A 19669-nucleotide genomic window follows, 5' to 3' on the forward strand; every position below is an offset into this window, starting at 1 on the left:
GAAAAAAGGCACGTAAAATCGTGAGAGGTTTTAAAGATTGGGGGCAAATTGAGATTCGTCCTATGGTCTAAAGAATTAAAAATGAGTTTAGCCCAAGCGAAAACAACTGTCACTACTTTTCCACCGTCTACTTTACCACGTCACTAACGGTATTCTGCCTTGTAACTAATGGTAGTCTGACATTTACCATCATGTTTGGAAGTCTATCTGTGACTGACCGTAGTCATATTACCGATGGTAGTCTATCGTGTTACCTACAATTTGTTATCAAAATACTTCACAATTACAGAAAACAATATGAAAGAAAATCTAGCCGAGAAACGTTCACCATAATGGATGTCACTGGATTCAAATAGGAAAACTCATGCCAGCAGCATATTTGGTTGGAACAAAGCCTCTGAGGGGGGGGGTGGGGGAGAGAGAGAGAGAGAGAGATAATTTAGGTAATAGTTTGAAGGTGAGATTTTCCACCCCTTTTGGAGAAATGTAACATCAAGAATAAAAAGTTTTTGAAGATTTACAAGATCATAAGGATTAATCCTACAAATGGTCCTTACAGTTTTATCTTCAATATTACTTTGGTTCCTGACTTTTAAAATGTCCCACAGTTAGTCTCTAAAGTTTATTTTGTTTGAGTTTTTGTCATTCCATTAACTATGCGTTAAATATTTGATGAAATCCGTGTAAATTAGCAACTAAATTTGAAAACTGTTAAAAATTATAGACTATTTGAGGAAATTAACTTTTGTTTTTATAGACCTTAAACTTTAGATGTTTCTGATATTTTTTTCTTAATTTACACATATTTAGTCAAATATTTAATACTTAGCTAACAGAAAGACTGAAATTGAAATAAAATAAACTCTGAGGGACTAAAATTGAAATAAAATAAACTCTGAGGGACTAAATGTAGTATGTTTTAAAAATTATGGACTAAAATGAGATTGAAGGTAAACTTTATTATCAAGATTAACCCAAATCATAACAAGAAGTTTTTTAAATCCCGTTTATTTTACCGATTCAAGTTTAGAATTCAAGTTTTATTGTAGTAAAAAACTATCATATAAAATCACATCTCAACTCGAATCAGCGAACTAAACGGACGTGTCTCATTTTTCCCTATTTCATTACGTCTTAGCCTAAGGTCCAACATGGCAGTGATTGGGCTTGTGGGCCCAAAAGGCATCAGAAAAACAATGTTATAGCCCGGCCGAAGGAAGGCAAGCATAACACCGAATTGAATAGAGAAAATTGTAAAAACTGATCTTTAAACACATCATTTTCAAATTAAATACATGTATTAAGATACGAATACCCCCTTTACTGTGATACCTCTTTGATAATAATTTATTAAATTATAAATAATAATTTATCAAATTTTAAACAATAGTCTGTTAAATTACACCTGCCACGGGCTATCAGAAACTCCCACAGACAATATCTGTCAAAGTATCGATAATAATTTGTCAAATTATTTACTCTAAATGGACAAAATTCAATAAGTCAACATTGAAACCTAAATATCTTTAATAATACCATTTTAAGGAGTATTAATTAAAATTATCTAATTGGATAAGATAGGACAGTATTTTGGTAGGATTTTTATTTCTTGTTTATTATACTTCAAAGTAAAGTCTAACGTGATTGCAAAACTTGAAATCCGTACTAGGTCTAGCTATATTTGTCTATATCTGGTTATCTACATAGGTCGGTGTTGTTCTTGCTCATCTTAGTCAAATTTTCTGTCATGTGGGTCACAACTCACAAGTCACATCTCTTCATCAACTATTGTTTTTAGCTCAACAAAACCACATATATAAACTGCTCTACCATCCGCACCGCCAACAGCACTGACTGCAGAAACACTAATTGAGTGTGATTACAGGTTGTTTGGTTGAGAAATTTATATCCCGATTTGAATCATGGTTCATGATTCGCTACAATGTTTTCTGTCATAAAAAATACACGTAAATCAAAAATTGTTCTAATCTCATTATTCTAATCCATGAACCAAACGTCTCTAGTTTATACAAAATATTGACTCTGATACTATTTATTGGGAAGACGCTACATGCGAAATTAACTCAATACACTTCAGGAGCTCAACTTAACCTAAAAGATTAACCTATTGACTATTAAGTCTTAGATCCTTCTATGTATATAAACGATTTCACATCTTCATTCACTTTCTATATAGGACAACACACGTACACTTTTTTCAACAATATATATATATATATATATATGTGTGCGCACCCGCCTATGACTATATCTAGTAACCTACAATGGTAACTTAATTTGGAGCACCAAGACTAATTATTATCACGATCCTTCACTTTACCCTTTAGTTTGATGCAAAAACCATGACCCTTCCTAACTTCGTGTGACCCTACAGGAGTTTCCAAGCGCTCGGCCTACCAAAAATGGCATCTCTCTCTCGTTTTGTTTTGGTTTTTATGTCAAGAATTATGTCAAATAACCACCACACTTGACTCCTGCAAAGTCGGCTTTCATAGGGTTTAATTATTGGAAACTATTGATTACCATGATCCTAATGAACTTACTAGTGTTAATTAAGTAGATAAGGGATTGAAACTTTTTTAACAAAGTCATTCATCTTTGATAGAACCTCTCACCGGAAAAGGAAATAGAATGGAAAATTCCCGAAAGAAGAGAATAATTGTGGGCTATAGGTGTACTTATGTCGGAATATATAGGATTTTTTTTTTTTTTTTTTTTTTTTTTTTTGCCATCTCCTTGGGAAACTTCATGAACTTTTGTGTAAAAGGAATGTTAACGGACTTTTTTTTTTCTTGTTAACGGAAAAGATGCCACATAGTCAAACCAACTCGACTGTTGATAGGATTTTCAAGGACTCAATGTTGTGATAAATAGTTTTAGATGTGACGTGTTATATGTGTGCGTGTGTATATATAGCTAGCGCAAATTAACGAGTCAAAATTTGTTTTAAAAGTATTCTATGAGAAGGAAGCAGAAGAAGGTTTAAACAGCTTGTGAAAACGTTTAACCAAAAAAAAAAAAAAAAAGTGAAAACATAGATATATATTATATTATATATTATATATTACATATCCTGGCTTGAAAAGTGGACTATTGATTGAGGACTTTGTTGTGTGTGAAGAGCTTTTACTATAAATTGAAAGCCACGGAAATCCATTACCATAAATAACAGAACCCAATCTGATATGATGCTGACCAAAAGTTCCAAACTTTTTTTTTTTTTTCTTCCTTTTTTGCTTTCTATGAGTTTCTTAAAACGCATTATAAGGGCCATGACTCTAAGCATTGTCCCATACCATAGTCTCTTTTGTCGTTCTCCATTCTCAAAGGACACTCATTACATACCTATTTTGGTGCCTCAATCAACGCATGCCTTTTATCTATACTACAACAGTATTATATGGACATCTATACGTACGTAGCTGCCAACTTAGAACACACTTAAAAATAAAAAAAAATAAAAATCAATTTTTTTTTTTATAGATACCTAGTTTGAGAACTTCGTTTGGTGGTACATGAAAAAATAACTCATCGATAAAATTTAATTATGAAGCATCAGATTACATGAGAATCGATTAAGAGAACTTGGGATTCTATGACAAAGTCATCTTACTATATGGCCTAATGCCTTCGAGAGCATTGAAATTGAATCAAACACTACATGTAACATATTGTATGGGGTTGAATTCTTTGGACAACATTGTTACACCCAATATTTCTAAGAGACATTTAGGGCCAATTTAGTTCGTTGATTCGAGTTGATATGTGACTTTATGTAAGAGCCATTTACTATAATAAACAAGTTAGATATGACTGTTTCTGAGAGCTTTTTACTGTAATAAAACTCGAATTCTAAACTTGAATCAGTGAAATTAACGCGGCCAATTTAAACCGTGCAATTGATGTCAATAGTCCCTGCCTTAAGATGCTTCCACAAGCATGTCAATTTAATAGAACTTAATAAAATTATTATGGTTCAAAACCGTGCCCTATAAATAAGGTAAGAATACCTGTAACACATAATTATCCTATCCAATTTAGTGTATTAAATGAATCTGCTACCTTAATCATCATGCTTAACAGTTTTTTAATTAACTTGTTTTCTGCTGCTCAATGTGAGTGGTAGTAGTAGGTGTAATGATTACAAAAGAGTAATTGGTAGCTCCAAACAGTTTCTTAAATGAATTTCTTCAGCATATACTTATGTACGCTCTTCTTCATTTATAGTCTACTTTATTTTATTTTCCCCTTCTTTTCTTTTTTTTTTCTCCTGAAGGTGAATGTTGTAAGTTGACCAAGCATAAATCACTGTTTTGCAAATTAAGATATCATCAACTTTCCAGGAAAAGTAATAGGAACCCAAAAGTATCTCACATGGGTTTGTTACAAACAACACTTTATAATATTTGAAAATCAACAATTTTTTAATAATATTCGAAATTCACTTACTAATTTTCCTCACTGTGTATTTTCCTTCAAAAGGGAGCAACGTGAGGAAAGGTATTAAACTACAAAGTGATCAGGTAATTATATCATGTGAAGGCTTTAAACAAGTTCTGCCTAATCTAATGAGATGCCTTCTGTGCTAAGCAATCCAATGCACTGGGGTATATATATATATACCCACCAAATCTTATTTATGGATTCTGTACTGTAAGTTATCTACTAATTCACCTTTTTTTTTATTTGTCTAAAGTACTAATTCATCACTTTTTTTAAAATGTACTCAACTCTCCATTTGGGTCCGTTTAGTTTGTTGATTCGAATTTTTTATTCGAGTTGAGATTTAATTTTATGTGAGAACTTTTTACTGTAGTAAAAAAGTTAGATGTGACTGTATTCTGAGAATTTTTTACTGTAAGAAAACTCGAATCGGTGAAATGAACGATGCCTAATTACTATAACTAACGTACAAATTTTTATTTCAAAACAAAATCTTATCCTACTTAAATTAATAATAAGATTGGGGTAATCTCCTCGGTTAAAATTTTATAGCAGCAATAAAGCTCTTTTTTCTATAGATACTATGAGTTTTTTTTACAGTAGAGTGTCTCTCTCGGTAGCGCATGTTTCTAAACATTAAATCTCATTCAAATCACATAAAAAGAATATACAAAATTAATAGAACTTGATTTATATCCGTTGGTTTAAAATTACTTATCAAAAAGGATTTTCATTATATCCACTAAAGAAATCTCGTTATACAACTTGATACAGACGTATTGTAATTCTCTTTTTTTTTTTTGTGAGTAGTAATTCTCATCCTAAATTATGCAAGTTATTGAATTAATGAATAAAGTAAGCTTTATAATTATGGATCCTTTGATTTTCTAAACCAACGGGGAAGAAATTAGGATTTAGGAGCAGCCTGTTTGTCAAAATGAAAAGTACTCGTATATATAATTGAGCACTCCTACATACAACGATCCGCAATGATACTCGTAAAGAAAACAATTATACAAAATGTCAAATTAAAGAATAATTGGCCGCTTAGAAAAGTTGAAAGGAAAAAAGATAAAATAAGGGGTACTCAATCAAATTATGTTAATTGGAGATTTGCCCTACAGTTCCACCAAAATCAAGCCCACATGTTTCAACATAACACATTAATCAAATCATAGACCCACAATTGTCCTAAAGTTGGCCAAAAAAAAAGTGCACATTTCTTTCTTTTAGAAAAAAAAAAAAACATGACATTTTAAATTCTGATACTTGTGGACCGTTATTATATTTTATTATATTTTATTTTTTTGAGGGAAGTGGACCGTTATTCTGAACCAATAATACCCAAGAGCAGCCAAATTATGAATTATAGTTCAAAAAATAATAATTAACACCAATGTTGTTTGTTATCTAATTTAAAAATCACCCCAAACTAATATTGTTATTTGTAAGTGTGATCAGTGTGGGCCGTGATTAAAAAAATATAAATAATCTTGATAAATACTCTTTAAAAGTGAATGAGTTAAGATTTTTATCTTTTATTTTTTATTTATAATATTTTTAATTAAATAATTATACTAATAAAAGAATATTTATCAAAAATAAGTAAAAGGTCTAAATAGTAAATTTTTTATTTTTCAAAATACATAAAAAATAATAATTATGACAATAATGATTTAGTTGAAGTAAGTGGAAAGTGTGGTGGCAATGATTCCGTTCGTTGTTTGTGAAAGCTTAGTTTTAACTAAACTTGATTAATCAAATAAAAATAAGAGTGCCCTTGAAAAATTAAGGGAAAAAGGAAAAAAAAAATGATAACTATAGAAGATTATTTTTTTTTGTTTTTATTTCGGATTTCCATGCAAATGCCAATGAAAATGAAAGAGTCAAAAACAAGAGCTTTGTAACCACTCATTCTCACACACTATACTATGAGTGCTGTCGCATCATATCCCCGGCGGTTCCCATGTGTCAGGTTTGTACAAGTGATGCATCGTGTTTGTGCACGTGAGTAATATCTATGTGTCGTCTCCACGTGTCCACATGGTAATAGTTTTTTTTTTTTTTTTTTTTTCAAAAGGCTAGTTTAAGAACCGTTTAATTCACTAATTTGAGTTGAGATGTAATTTTATGTGAGAATTTTTTTATTATAATAAAAAAAGTTAGATATGACTGTTTCTGAGAATTTTTTACTGTAACAAAACTCGAATCAGTGAAATGAATAAAGCGTAAGTATGAGTATTAAGCTGTGATTAAAGTTTTTATAATGTAAAATATAAGATTTAAAATACAAAAAATAATAAAAAAATAAAAGAAAAACTTTACTAAAAATTTAAAAAGAGTATATATTAAGTGATATAGAGATTGAATTCTCACACTCAATTTTTTTGGAGGAAGAAAAAAGAGTGCATGTTAATAGTAGTTTAAGGTTACATTTAAGTTGCATTTGGTATGAGGGTTCTAAAATTGAAACCGTGATTATGGTTCAAACCTTTATTTGTTTGTTTGTAAAAAGTAAAAAATGGTTCTTAAAATCAGTGTTTGGTTTGGATGGTTCTGGTTCAAAGTTTACATCCTGATGTGATGTTTTAAACTAGAATTACCCCAAAAAATAAAACCACCTCCCCCTTTGATTTTAGATGGTTCAAACATCTGTTTCTGATTCTGATTCCAGAACTATGGTTTGGACCTCAAATTCAAACCATAAATTATGGTTCTAATTCTAAAACTGAAACTATCCTGATTTGAACCCTCAAACTAAACACAACATTAATATTAATTATAAAAGTACAATGAAACACTCTAAATTATAAGATAACAAAAAAAGAGTTAAAATTTAAATTAAAAGGAAAAAAAAAAGTAAATCACTTAAAACTCCTCCTTTTAAACTACTATGATGAACATAAATTATGAGATCAAATAAAAAATAAAGAAACAAGTTGAAGCTAAAGACGTAAAACTCTTAGAACCAGATATTTTAAACTACCATGAAAAATAGCTACACCTTCACTCTGTTATATATCAGGAATTTGAGATTGATTTAGAGTAGGATTTGAGATTTAATAGGTTATAGAAAATAAGAGAAAGAACTAAGAGGGTTAAAATGAAAAAAAAAAAAAAAAAAAAAAAAAAAAAAAAAAAAAAAAGAGGGAAGGAAAAAAAAAAAAAAAAAAAAAAAAAAAAAAAAGAAAAAAAAAAGAGGTATGGAAAAAGAGAGAAAAAAAAAAAAAAACTAAACGGTGCATTTATGACGACGAAGGATGAATAGTGGAGCCAAATTCGGCTCTTTTAGCATAGTTAGGATTTATTTTCAGGCATTAGAAAAAAAAAAGATTTAGTGGTTTATTTGTTTGTTATTATTACAATTTATAGAGAAAAACATTAGCGACTTGTTGATGTTCTTGTTCTCATGAAACCGGTCTCTTTAGTCAAAGACTTTTTTAAAATAGGATACTTGTTTATTTTTTAATACTAAATTTGATGAAATTAAAATTAAAAAATGTGTAGAATTGATAAATTATAATACAAATTTAACAATTAAAATCAGAGGTATAAGGTTGATTTTTTTTCTGTACTCTAATTTTTGTAAAATTCTCCCCTTTATTGAAACATGAAAGGGGTCATGGTAACGCTAACGTTTTCAGGATGTTGCGCACGAAAACAATTTCAACATTGATTGACGATTTTGTTCTTTTTTTCTTTTATCTTCTTTGAAGTTGTAGTTATCAACTTTTCTTAATAGCTAAAAAATCATTTTTTTAATCATATAGTGGTCGAACTGCATAATATATCTCAAGCTGTAGTTTTCACGTTTTATTCTAATTAATCATAGTCATAAATAATTTTTAAAAAATAAAAAGATAATTACGAATGCTTGACTATGAAAAGGGGATTCAAAAGTAGACGAAAAGAGAGAGGGAAGAAGGAAAGAAAGAGGCATACAAAAAAAGGAAGACTCATATTTGTGTGCAAATATAAGATTTATTTCTTTATTTGTGTTACTAAGCACCAACTTGTTCACCAAAACTCCTTTTAGCTACACTTCTATTTCAAAATGTAAATGAAAAATGTTTTTATTCACTTAATTAGTGTAAATTAGGCTGTTTTTTTTATTTGTTCCTATCGTGTAAATTACATTCAAATATTTTTAAAAAGATAATACATTTTAGTGCCAATTTTATATGTGAAAAGAGTTTTAAGTTATAAGGCCGTCATGTGTCGGTACCTGTGTACCTTCAACAATTTCACATATGCATCTGAACTCTTAACAACTTAGTGCTTGTTTGGTTTGAAGGTTCAAATTAGCATTCAAATTTTATGAGAGAGCACGTTGTAATAGAAACTTATTAAATTTAATTTTTTTTGTGAGAGAAGACGTTATTTGAATCAAAATCAGGATAGTTTGAACTCAAACTAAACATGTACTCCGTAACGAGAAGTGTTTTAGTGAGAAAACCCTTAACTTGTTAAGTAAAACTTCATTCAATATTTATTATTATTATTATTATTATTTTGCTAACAAAGATGACTTTATTGAAAAGCCCCTTATCAAAATATGACATGGTCCAAACCTTAATTGTTCCACGGCTATGCCTCCAAGCAACACACAAACCAGCCTTACCATTAGCAAACGAAGCATCGAAACATATAATGGAGTCATACGAGGCTTTATTAAGACAGTGTCAATATACTTCATAATCCTCAATGGCCCATCTATCAATAGAGCCTCTTTCATCAGCCTGAGTACGCGGGCGAGAAGCTTAGAGCCCGTTTGGTTCATGGATTAAAATCATGAGATTAAAACCATTTTCAATTCACGTGTGTTTTTTATGAGAGAAAATAATGTAGCGAACCATGAACCATGATTCGAATCAGAGAACGAATCCTTCAACCAAATGGGCTCTTAGTGTTCCGCAATTGGGAGCTGGACTTTGTTCAACACTTCATGATCCTCCACCCTACCACAATCGAACATGACCAAATTGCGGACTTTCCAGCGATGGTAGAAAGTAATAATACCCCATAAGACAAAAGATAAAAAGTCAACACCATGAGGGGGTTTTAATAACCAAAGCACCACATTTAGACCAGATAGGCAAATATTCGGATCTAATACTCTAAGGGCTAGCAAACCAAATTCTTCTTGCTTCCCTGCACTTAAGGAATAGATGTCCCTCAAATTCCTCCCTTTTGCTACATAAACCACACACCTCAGGAGATCTCAAAATAGAAGCTAATTTAGATTTAGTTGGGAGTAATAAATTAGATGTATTGAATGATTTTCATTAGATAAAATTGATATTTACACGAGGTATATAAATAGATGCATGTACAGGTTTGTTTACCCGTATTACAAGGAAAGGATAACTGTGGTTTTCAAAATTCAAAAGAAAACATTTAAAACAGAGAATTAGTTACAGAGAATTAGGAAATATTGTTGGAGCTAATTTCATTTTTGCATATGATGGAGAGATTGTTAGGTTGACTGAAGTTGATGGAGAGACTATTGGGTTGACCGAAGCTAATGAAGAAGATAATACCATGCTTATGGGTGACGCTGAGTGTTCACTATTATGCCCCCGCAAGACGGTGCTCCCATTGGAGATACCGATCTTGGATCGTAGCTAGTGAAAGGAAAGTGAAGACAAAGGTTTTGTGAGGGCATCAACAAGTTGATCTTTAGAAGAGATATGAGAAACACTAAACAAACCACGAGCGACGTGGTCATGGACAAAGTAATAATCAATGGAGATATGCTTCATCCTCGAATGAAACACGAGATTGACGGAGAGATACGCCGCGCCAATGTTATCACAGAATATCTGTGGAAGCGATGAACTGGTAGCATGTAGTTCAGTATGTAGTTTGTTAATCCAAAGTAATTCAGAGGCACAAGAGGCAAGAGCTCTATATTCTGCTTCAGTTGAGGAATGAGCAACAAACTTTTGTTTCTTTGAACACCAAGAAATAATATTACCACCGAGGTAGACAATATAAGCTGATGTGGATGTGTAATCATCTCGAGTGCTAGCCCAATCGGCATCTGTAAAAGCTATAATATGAGTACTCTGATGACGTTTAAGAAAGAGGCCATGATTTATGGTGGACTTTAAATACTGCAAGACTCTCTTAGCAGCGGACCAATGATTTTTAGAGGGAGAATGCATGAACTGTGCTAGCTTGTTTGCAGCATAAGAGATATTTGGTCTAGTGAGAGACAAATATTTTAGAACGCCAATAACTTGTCAGAACTTTATAGTGTCAGCTGGCAATGATCGATCATTGAGCTGAAGAAACTGAGTAGAAGACATGGGCATTGCTGACTCCTTTGCACCAGACATGTTAGTCTTCTCTAGTAAGTCACGGATGTGCTTGTGTTGAGTTAAAAGTAATCTAGATTTAGTAGGAAGAACCCGAATGCTAAGAAAATAATGAAGATCACCAAGATCTTTCACATAGTAGTAGGTTGCTAGAGCTTGCAGAAATGAGATAAAAAGTCATTGTTGTTGCCAGTGACGATCAAATCATCTACATAGATCAGAAAGTAGAGCGTGATGGTTTTAGTACGATAAATAAAAAAGAAGCATCACTATTGGAGTTTACAAACCCATAGGAGAGAAAAAAACCCTTCAGTTCATTGTACCACACTCGCGGAGCCTGTTTGATGCCATAAATGGCCTTGCGAAGTTTACACACAAAGGTCAGATGAGAGCGATCTATAAAACCTGGAGGTTGTTGCCATGTAAAAAGGTATTGTTAACATCGAAAGAGACCATCCATGGGACAACGCAAGACTACGAACAAGGTAAATAATAGTTAGCTTAACAACTGGACTAAGGGCCCGTTTAGTTCGCTGATTCGAGTTTCTAATTCGAGTTTAGATGTGACTTTATGTGAGATCTTTTTACTGTAGTAAAAAAGTTAGATGTGACTATTTCTAATAGCCTTTTACTGTAGTAAAACTCAAATTCTAAGGCCATTGTTAACATCCAAAGAGACCATCCATGGGACAACGCAAGACTATGAACAAGGTAAATAATAGTTGGCTTAACAACTGGACTAAGGGCCTGTTTAGTTCGCTGATTCGAGTTTCTAATTCAAGTTGAGATGTGAGTTTATGTGAGATCTTTTTACTGTAGCAAAAAAGTTAGATGTGACTGTTTCTGAGAACCTTTTACTGTAGCAAAACTTGAATTCTAAACTTGAATCGGTGAAATGAACAGGGCTTAAAGGTGTCATGAAAATCCACACCAAGCCGTTGGTGAAATCCCTTGGCAACAAGGCAAACTTTGTACTTAGAGATGGAACCATCGAGGTTGCACTTTATTCGAAACACCCATTTACAACCAACAACATTCTAAGAGAAAGAGGAAGGAACTAGTTCCCATGTACCATTTCGAATTAAGTGCAGTAAGTTCATCAGACATGGACTACTACCATTCAACATGTTCTATTGCTTGTGTAGCACATGTGGGTTCAATAAAGTTAAGTAAAGGATGGGTTGTACCAACTTGGTATAGACGTTTGGTTTGAAGATATTATCTTTTGAGCGAGTAGTCATGGCATGAGAGGGGGGATTGGAAGGTAAGAGAAACTCTGGTCGAGAAAAAGTTGGAGCAGTTTGGTGAGTAGATGCAAAGGGAGAGACACACATAGGAGATGTAGTGGAAGAAGATGGTAAAGAGGATGAGTCACACACAGTATGACCTGACGTCACAGAAAGAGAGGGCGATGATGTTGTAGATGGTCTAGGCAGCGCGTGCAATAGAGCAACTGTGGGATCTTGAATTGGTGGTTGTGACTCGGCAACATACATGGACGTAGAACCAGGAGAATATATAAGAGGAGAAATATTGACTTGAGAAAAAAATAAGAGAAGACAAAATCCAATCGTTGTAAGAAATTGAAAAATTAATGGATAATTTTGTGAAAGGAAAATCTGTTTCAACATATCGAACATGACGAGAAGTATAAATTTTGTTAGATTTAATATCTACACAAAAATAGGCACTTTGATTAAGAGAATAACGAAGAAACAGACATGGAGAAAACTTTGGTTCTAGTTTATGAGAGGTGTAAGGTTTTAGCTAAGGAAACAAAGACAACCAAAAACTTTAAGTTTATTATAATTCGGTTTCCGATTAAAAAGTTTTCATAAGGAGAGGAAAAATTGAGTATTGGTGTAGGTAAGCAATTTATTAAATAAACAATAGTTTGAAAAGCATAAGACCAGTATTTTAGATGAATTTTTGCTTGCTGAAGAAGAGTGAGCCTAGTGTCAACAATGTGTTTATGTCGCCTTTCGGCAGTGTCATTGCGCTAAGGTGTCTGGGGAGGTGTTTTGAGATGTTGAATACACATAGTGCTTAAAAAATCTTTAAGTGCAACGTATTCACCACTACCATCTGAATAAACTGAGACTATAGAGCGATTAAAAAAAATTTCAACAACTCCCTTGTAGTAACGAAAATTAGTAAACACATCTGATTTTAAGCGTAAAGGATAAAGCCAAACATATTTGGTAAAATGATCAACAAAAATTATGTAATAATAAAATCCATCAATAGATTGAACCAAAGATGGCCCCCAAAAATCAGTATAAACCAAATCAAGAGGTGCACGACTTTCTAAATTAGAGTGACTAAACGGAAGACGTTGGCTTTTATTAAATAAACAAGAATCACATTGAAAATCTGAAGAAATAGTAGACGAAAGTGACACTAAACTAGATTTGACAAGAGACCTAAGTGTTTTATAAGAAGTATGTCCTAGCCGCCCATGCCACACAACCGGAGAAGCTTTATCAATCATACTGGTAGAGAGAGCCATGAATGAGCTTTTATTTACACATTCGGCAGTTGGCCATTCATAAAGATCATGTCGATTCCTTCCGCGAAGTAGAGTAGTCCCGGTGCATAAATCCTTAACAATAAAGTGAGAAAGAAAGAATTCAATAGAAGCTTTATTAGAGCGACAAAACTTAAAGACAGAGATAAGATTTTGTTTAATGGAGGGAACACACAAGACATTAGATAAATGAAAAGAATGAAAGAGAGATAAGGAACCAGCATGTATAATTTTCAAACCTGAACCGTCACCAATGACAATATCATCGGGACCCTTGTAAGGATGATGGAGGGATCAATTGGACACTTGAGACGTGACGTGATGTGAGGCACTAGAATCCATTATCCATGGATTTTGAGCATGATAAGTGGTTTTGATATGATTTGTTGAAGGATGTTGAGAATGTAGGTGAGGAAAAAGCTTGAAACATTTTTTGGCATCGTGGCCACGCTGGCCATAGAATTAATAGACAACTGGGTTGTAGTGGGAAGCATTTGGGAAATGAGCATTAAACTTGGAAGATTTGTGTGTGGAGGAAGGATTTGGTAGAAGGCTAAGGGAAGGAAAGGGAAAAACAGATTGAGATGAACGAGAGAGAGGGTGAGAGGTTTTTGATAGATTTGCAGTAGGTGAGGCGGGATTAGGATTTGCGTCATTGTGAAGGAGGAAAGTTTCATGACCGGTCATCTTATCAAACAATTCTTCAAAAGGTACCACAGAATCTCTAGTCTGCAAAGCTGTAACAAGTTCATTGTAGGCTGGTCTAAGACCACGAGTGGTGTAAAAGAGAGATCAGCATCACTTTGGGGAACGTCAAGAGTAGTCAGTTCATTTGTAGTTCTCTTGATGGATATGAGGAAGTCAATAACAGTAGAAGTTCCATAGGTGATCATAGAGCGTCTGTCCTTCAAGTGAATGATGTGTGTGTTGGACTGCTTAGCATAAAGACGAGATAGACGAGTCCAGGCCTCTTGACTAGATGTTACAGATGAGACCAAGGGAATTGCACTCACTTAAGGATACAAGAATAACATGAAGAATGAGATGATCTTGACGGCACCATAGGAGATAATCTGGATTGGAAACAGATTGGCCATTTTGTCAATTGTTAGTAAGAGGCATACGAGCGTACCATCAAGATAATCAAGAAGACCCAAACTAAAAAACAAGGCATTGAATTGAGCCTTCCAAGAGAAATAATTGAGATATGTGAACTTTAGAGCTAACTGAGCAGCAACATTGATGGTAATTAAATTCTGTGTAGGATTAGGAAGAACAACAACAACAGGTTTAGGATTGCTATCAGAGGTATCAGTGGCCATTTATGAAGAGAGAGAAAAAAAACTTGGAACATGGGTAGGATCAATCTCGTAAGAGGAAAAGCTCTGATACCATAATAAACTAGATGAATTGAATGATTTTCATTAGATAAAATTGATATTTACATGCATGTATAGGTTTGTTTACCGGTATTACAAGGAAAGGATAACTGTGGTTTTCAAAATTCGAAGCAAAACATTTAAAACAGAGAATTAGTTATAGCGAATCAAGAAATATTGTTGGAGCTGATTTCGTTTCTGCATATGGTGGAGAGATTATTGGGTTGATTGAAGTTGATGGAGAGACTATTGGGTTGACCGAAGCTGGTGGAGAAGATAATGCCATGCTTAAGGGTGACACCGAGTGTTCACTAATAGGGAGCACCCCTGCAGCCATCCTCCAAAGAAACATCTTGAGTTGTTCATGGATGTGAAGCTTCTAAATACGCTACCACGCCTCATTTGAATGTTGCGAAGGAACTGTACGAGTAAACCAATAGGCGTTTTTCACAGAAAAAGCCTCATTCATAGCCTTTCTCCACACCAAAGAGTCATTTGTAGGGGCTATGAGAGGGGAAATTTTCAGAATGGCCTCTTTAGATTGGCCATCAAAAAGGTCATCAGCAACAGAACATTCCAGGACCACGACCCCGACAACAAAAGCTCATTAACACGGTGGTAGTCTAAAGGGAGAAACGCAACAGAGGAAGGGCTTGGATTGAAAGCTTCTCTAGGAAGGCCTGATTCCAAGGAAGGAATCCAAGGTCTTGACCAAATTTCAATAGATGAGAGCCATCACCAACCAAATAAAAGCCACCTTTCACTACCAAATTTTTCACGTCGAGGATCCCATGCCCAACAAAAGAGTCTGATCCCTTTGCCTCAACATCCCACAAGGAGACCTCTTTTAGATACTTCTGCTTAAGTATGTCATTACACACACCGGACTTTCCAAAAAGCAAATTCCACGCTAGTTTGGAAAGGAGGGCTAGATTAAAGTCACTAAACTTCTGAAACCCGAGTCCTCTCAACGCTTTTGGTTTACACGGCAAATTCCAATCCTTCCACACAAAATAACGCCCTTTGTCTTGGCCTCTCGTCCACCAGAATCATCGCCGAGTTAGCTTGTCTAAATCATCACAGATGATTTGTGGAACTCAGTAGGTAGACATAGTATAAATTGGAACATTTTGGACAACAACTTTAATCATCGTCACCTTCCCACTCCAAGATAGCAATCGGGCCTTCCATCCCTCAAGCCGGCAGCAAACCTTATCTCATAGGAACGTGAAATTGGCCCCACGGTTCCTAGATAGAAATAAAAGATTACCCAAATAGACTTCATCACCACGCAACACATGAAAACTGGTGGCTGCAAGAATACTTCGCCTAATCTCGTGAGGGTTTAGGGAGAAGGGAATTCCTGACTTCTCACACGTTGACCCAACCAAGCTTCATACTCCGCAACACATCTCATCAAAGCTTCAACTTCATTCAAGCTACCCTTGCAAAATAGAAAAGTGTCATCCGCAAACATAAGATGGTTAATAGGGATGGCTGAAGAGGCAATTCGGACTCCGTAGATGTGACCAGGCACTTGCTCCCTATCAATAAGTTTTGAGTGCACTTCCAAGCATAGAATGAACTGATAAGGCAATAGCGGATCTACCTGACGCAAACCCCTAACTGACCTAAAATCCGTCAATGGACTCCCATTAAGAAGTACCGAGAAAGAAACTGACCGCACACAAAACATGACCATATCACAAAATTTATCATCAAATTCATTTGCCCTTAAGACACGATAAATGAAGTCCACTCCAACCGATCATATGCCTTGTTTATGTCCATCTTTAAACCAATCAAACCACGTTTTCTCCTCAATCTTTTAATGGTTTGCACCGCTTCTTGGGCAAAAACAGAATTTTCAACTATACATCTTCCCGAAACAAAAGCTGATTAAAAGGACGAAATTAGCTGATCTAAAAGGGGTCACAACCGATTTACCAACAATTTCGCCACTATCATTCAATATTTATTATTTCTTCTTGATAGATACTATAATAATTATCATTATTATATTGTGAAAAAGCATTCATATAATTTTTTGCTCGGAAAAATTATACCATTCATTGATAGATACTATAATTGCCTTCCAACTGTCATTTTGATATTTCAAACACCTCACATGAATGAATCTACCAATTTTATAATGTTATTAACCATTGGAATTCACCACAACAGAACTATCATTAATCATTCTAGACCACGTGGAGTCGTCCGTACAGTTTTTCAAACGTAGAAGAAATGAGAATCTTGTCTGCCGAATTTTTTTACATATATATTTTTTTTAATGTCCACAAAAATAAAAGAAAAAAATATTGAAGGATTTAGAGTGACGTCATCAAGCAAGAAAGTTGAGCGTCATGTGTACGGACATTGACGGGACCAATGAGATCCCACCCCATAGATAAAAAAATCCAACCACTGACCACTGAAGTGGACCACGTGACTAGAATATTTAGCCCTGTGGGTCCCACTCCATTCGCTCTTTTTTTTGTTTTAATAATTTTGCCAGCGAAACAATTACTATATCCAAGGTTACAAGATAAACATTATCTTTTAAAATAATTGTGATAAAATATTAAACGACAAATATTAGATCACAAGTATTTTATCATATACATGAACCCTCTTTTTTTTTTTTTTTTTTTTTGAGAAATGAAAATTATTTTTTCCCTTCTCTTTAGAGTAATGCCGATTTTGTCAAAAAAATAAAAATAAAAATCTTAATATGCCGACAGTGCAAATTGCACTTCAACCTGAGCCGTACACGTGGTCCCCATATTTTTGGGACCACTTCCACACTCTGCGGTTCACTTACAAGTTATAAGGTGCTTTAGCATTAAAAACTTGAACTGCTCGCAGCAAAATGAGAAACGTGTCAAAATCATTTCTGTGGTAGTTAGTTCTTTCTTCCTACGTAGTTTGGGGCCCACTACCAAACCAATAAGAACACGCGATATTCTTTTTTTTTTTCTTCTTTATCAAGAAAAAGAAATAGTAGAGAGACCCCACATAGTCTCATTTAGTTCGTTAATTTAAATTTTTAATTTAAATTAAGATGTAACTTTATGTGAGAATTTTTTATTGTAGTAAAAAAATTAGATGTAACTGTTTCTGAGAGTTTTTTACTATAATAAAACTCGAATTTTAAACTCAAATCGATAAAATGAACGGGTCCAGGTCTCGTTTATTTTACAGATTTAAGTTTTTAATTCTACGTTTTTATAATAAAAAATTCTTAAAAAATGTCACATTTAACTTTTTTTATTACAGTAAAAATTTTTCAAAAAATATTTTATCTCAATTCAAATTAAAATTTTAAATCTGTAAAGTGAATAAGACAATAAAGTATGAAATATCCCACTGAGGGACGAGTCCCAACAATTTCACATGTTCACTCTCAACCTGAGCAATTTCAACTCGCTCGTGACTTGTCATTGCCAAGGATATCCTCCAAATTTCGATAAAATTTAAGATTGTCTCTTTGTAATGTCATTAATCTCATTTTTTATGTACTATAATTATAATTTTTACGATCACACCCTAAATGGTTATTTACGTACTTGTACGATTCAAATAAAGAAGCCATAATAAAAATAGTATAAGAATAAGATATTAAAAAAGAATTCTTTAACATACATCGTCTGATTTAAATCTTATAGTTATGCTCATTTATCACATGGATGGGATGCCCCACAGTAAAAAAAAAAAAATTTCCTTCTAGTTAAGTAAAATGAGTGTTTAAAGGATTTGAGTTATTTGGATGAACTTATCAATATTTTGAAACCAATTTAACTATTAAACTGAGACTCTAATATTTGCCTTTTGATTGGTCGGATACAAGACATTGTTACTTCTTAATTAGCAATGTTTTATATGTAAAATTGACTATATTAATTATGTTGTGGCATACTCACATAGTGTAGTGCTTAGCACACATATCTCTCAAGTTGTTTTTTTTGTTTCTTTTTTTTTCCCCCCTAATTATTAGTGGTCGTTGCCAACCCCAAGTAGGTCATTTGGATTTTTTCCTTTCCTTTCTTTTTTTTTTGGGTAGCTTTTGAAAAGTTATAGATATGCATGGCACTATGGTCGGGTTTCCAATTAAACTCAATTTTATTGAAAGGTTTTTTGCATGCGACAATAATAAGTCTAATAAAGTACATTTTGCTCCTTAAATTTCTTTGTCGAATTCATGAAATGATTGCGTCCTATGTGAATTTAAACTAATACTTAAGCAAATATAATGTGTGTGTGAGCTTTTTTTTTTTTTTTTCCCAACTACTACTGATTACCACTCTTTAACCTTCAACTTTTGCTCAAATTTCCGTTCAAATAAACTCATATAACCTAAAAGTAGTTAATGAGGTTGACATAGTGCCATTCATTTGACTCTCCCACAAAATTTTGTGGCAATAAATAGAGTGTGGAATCATTAAGAAATAAGGATTGCCATTAATGCCGTTTTCAATATGATGATCTTATCTATTTTCTCAACATGCGAAATGGTTGGGGGAAGAAATTGTTTTGACAGAAAAGATCGATAGAGTTTAAACGAACAATTATGTATTATGCTAAAAACGGATTTAAGTAAAGGGGCATGTGAATGAAAATGCATGCATAGATATGGAATATTGATGTTTAAATTTGAAGAGAAATAATGTAAGAGCCTATACGTAGATGATATTGCATAAGCTATATATTATAGGACCACGTACATATTTTTGGTGGAATGACAAATGTAGACGTGTATAAACAAAACCCAATGTTTTTTTTTTTTTTTGTTTTTTTTGGGTGAATAAACAAAACCCAAGTTGTGAGTTGTTGAAAATACCCTAAAATACGGGAGACTTTTGAGAGCATTTTCACGTAAATGCTAATCTACTAATAATTATATTTGTTTTGTGTAGTTCCACCACGTGAAAGAACAGTAAAAGGTGAAAGTAGATCGTATCTTTCTTTTCAAAAAGGAA

General features: G+C 33.4%; 1 protein-coding gene across 1 annotated transcript; it reads right to left on the minus strand.

The window, feature by feature from the left end:
- Positions 1 to 15313: 15313 nt before the first annotated feature.
- LOC112093870 lies at positions 15314 to 16392 on the minus strand. The gene is made up of 3 exons (XM_024173283.1): positions 16059 to 16392; positions 15848 to 15938; positions 15314 to 15725 (listed from the first exon to the last, which is right to left on the minus strand). The coding sequence occupies exons 1-3, from the start codon at positions 16390 to 16392 to the stop codon at positions 15314 to 15316; spliced, it is 837 nt and encodes a 278-aa protein (XP_024029051.1).
- Between the last annotated feature and the right edge of the window lie 3277 nt (positions 16393 to 19669).

Source organism: Morus notabilis, unplaced genomic scaffold, assembly GCF_000414095.1.
Source record: "Morus notabilis unplaced genomic scaffold, ASM41409v2 Scaffold87, whole genome shotgun sequence".
NCBI classification, from domain to species: Eukaryota; Viridiplantae; Streptophyta; class Magnoliopsida; order Rosales; family Moraceae; genus Morus; species Morus notabilis.

Coding starts and splice junctions, on each gene's coding strand:
- LOC112093870 (XM_024173283.1), bottom strand. CDS start 16,392: ATGGTCATGTTTTGTGTGCGGTCAGTTTCTTTCTCGGTACTTCTTAAT. Junction 15,939..16,058: donor GTTGGGTCAACGTGTGAGAA/GTCAGGAATTCC, acceptor ATTTCTATCTAG/GAACCGTGGGGCCAATTTCA. Junction 15,726..15,847: donor TGCTATCTTGGAGTGGGAAG/GTGACGATGATT, acceptor CTGGTGGACGAG/AGGCCAAGACAAAGGGCGTT.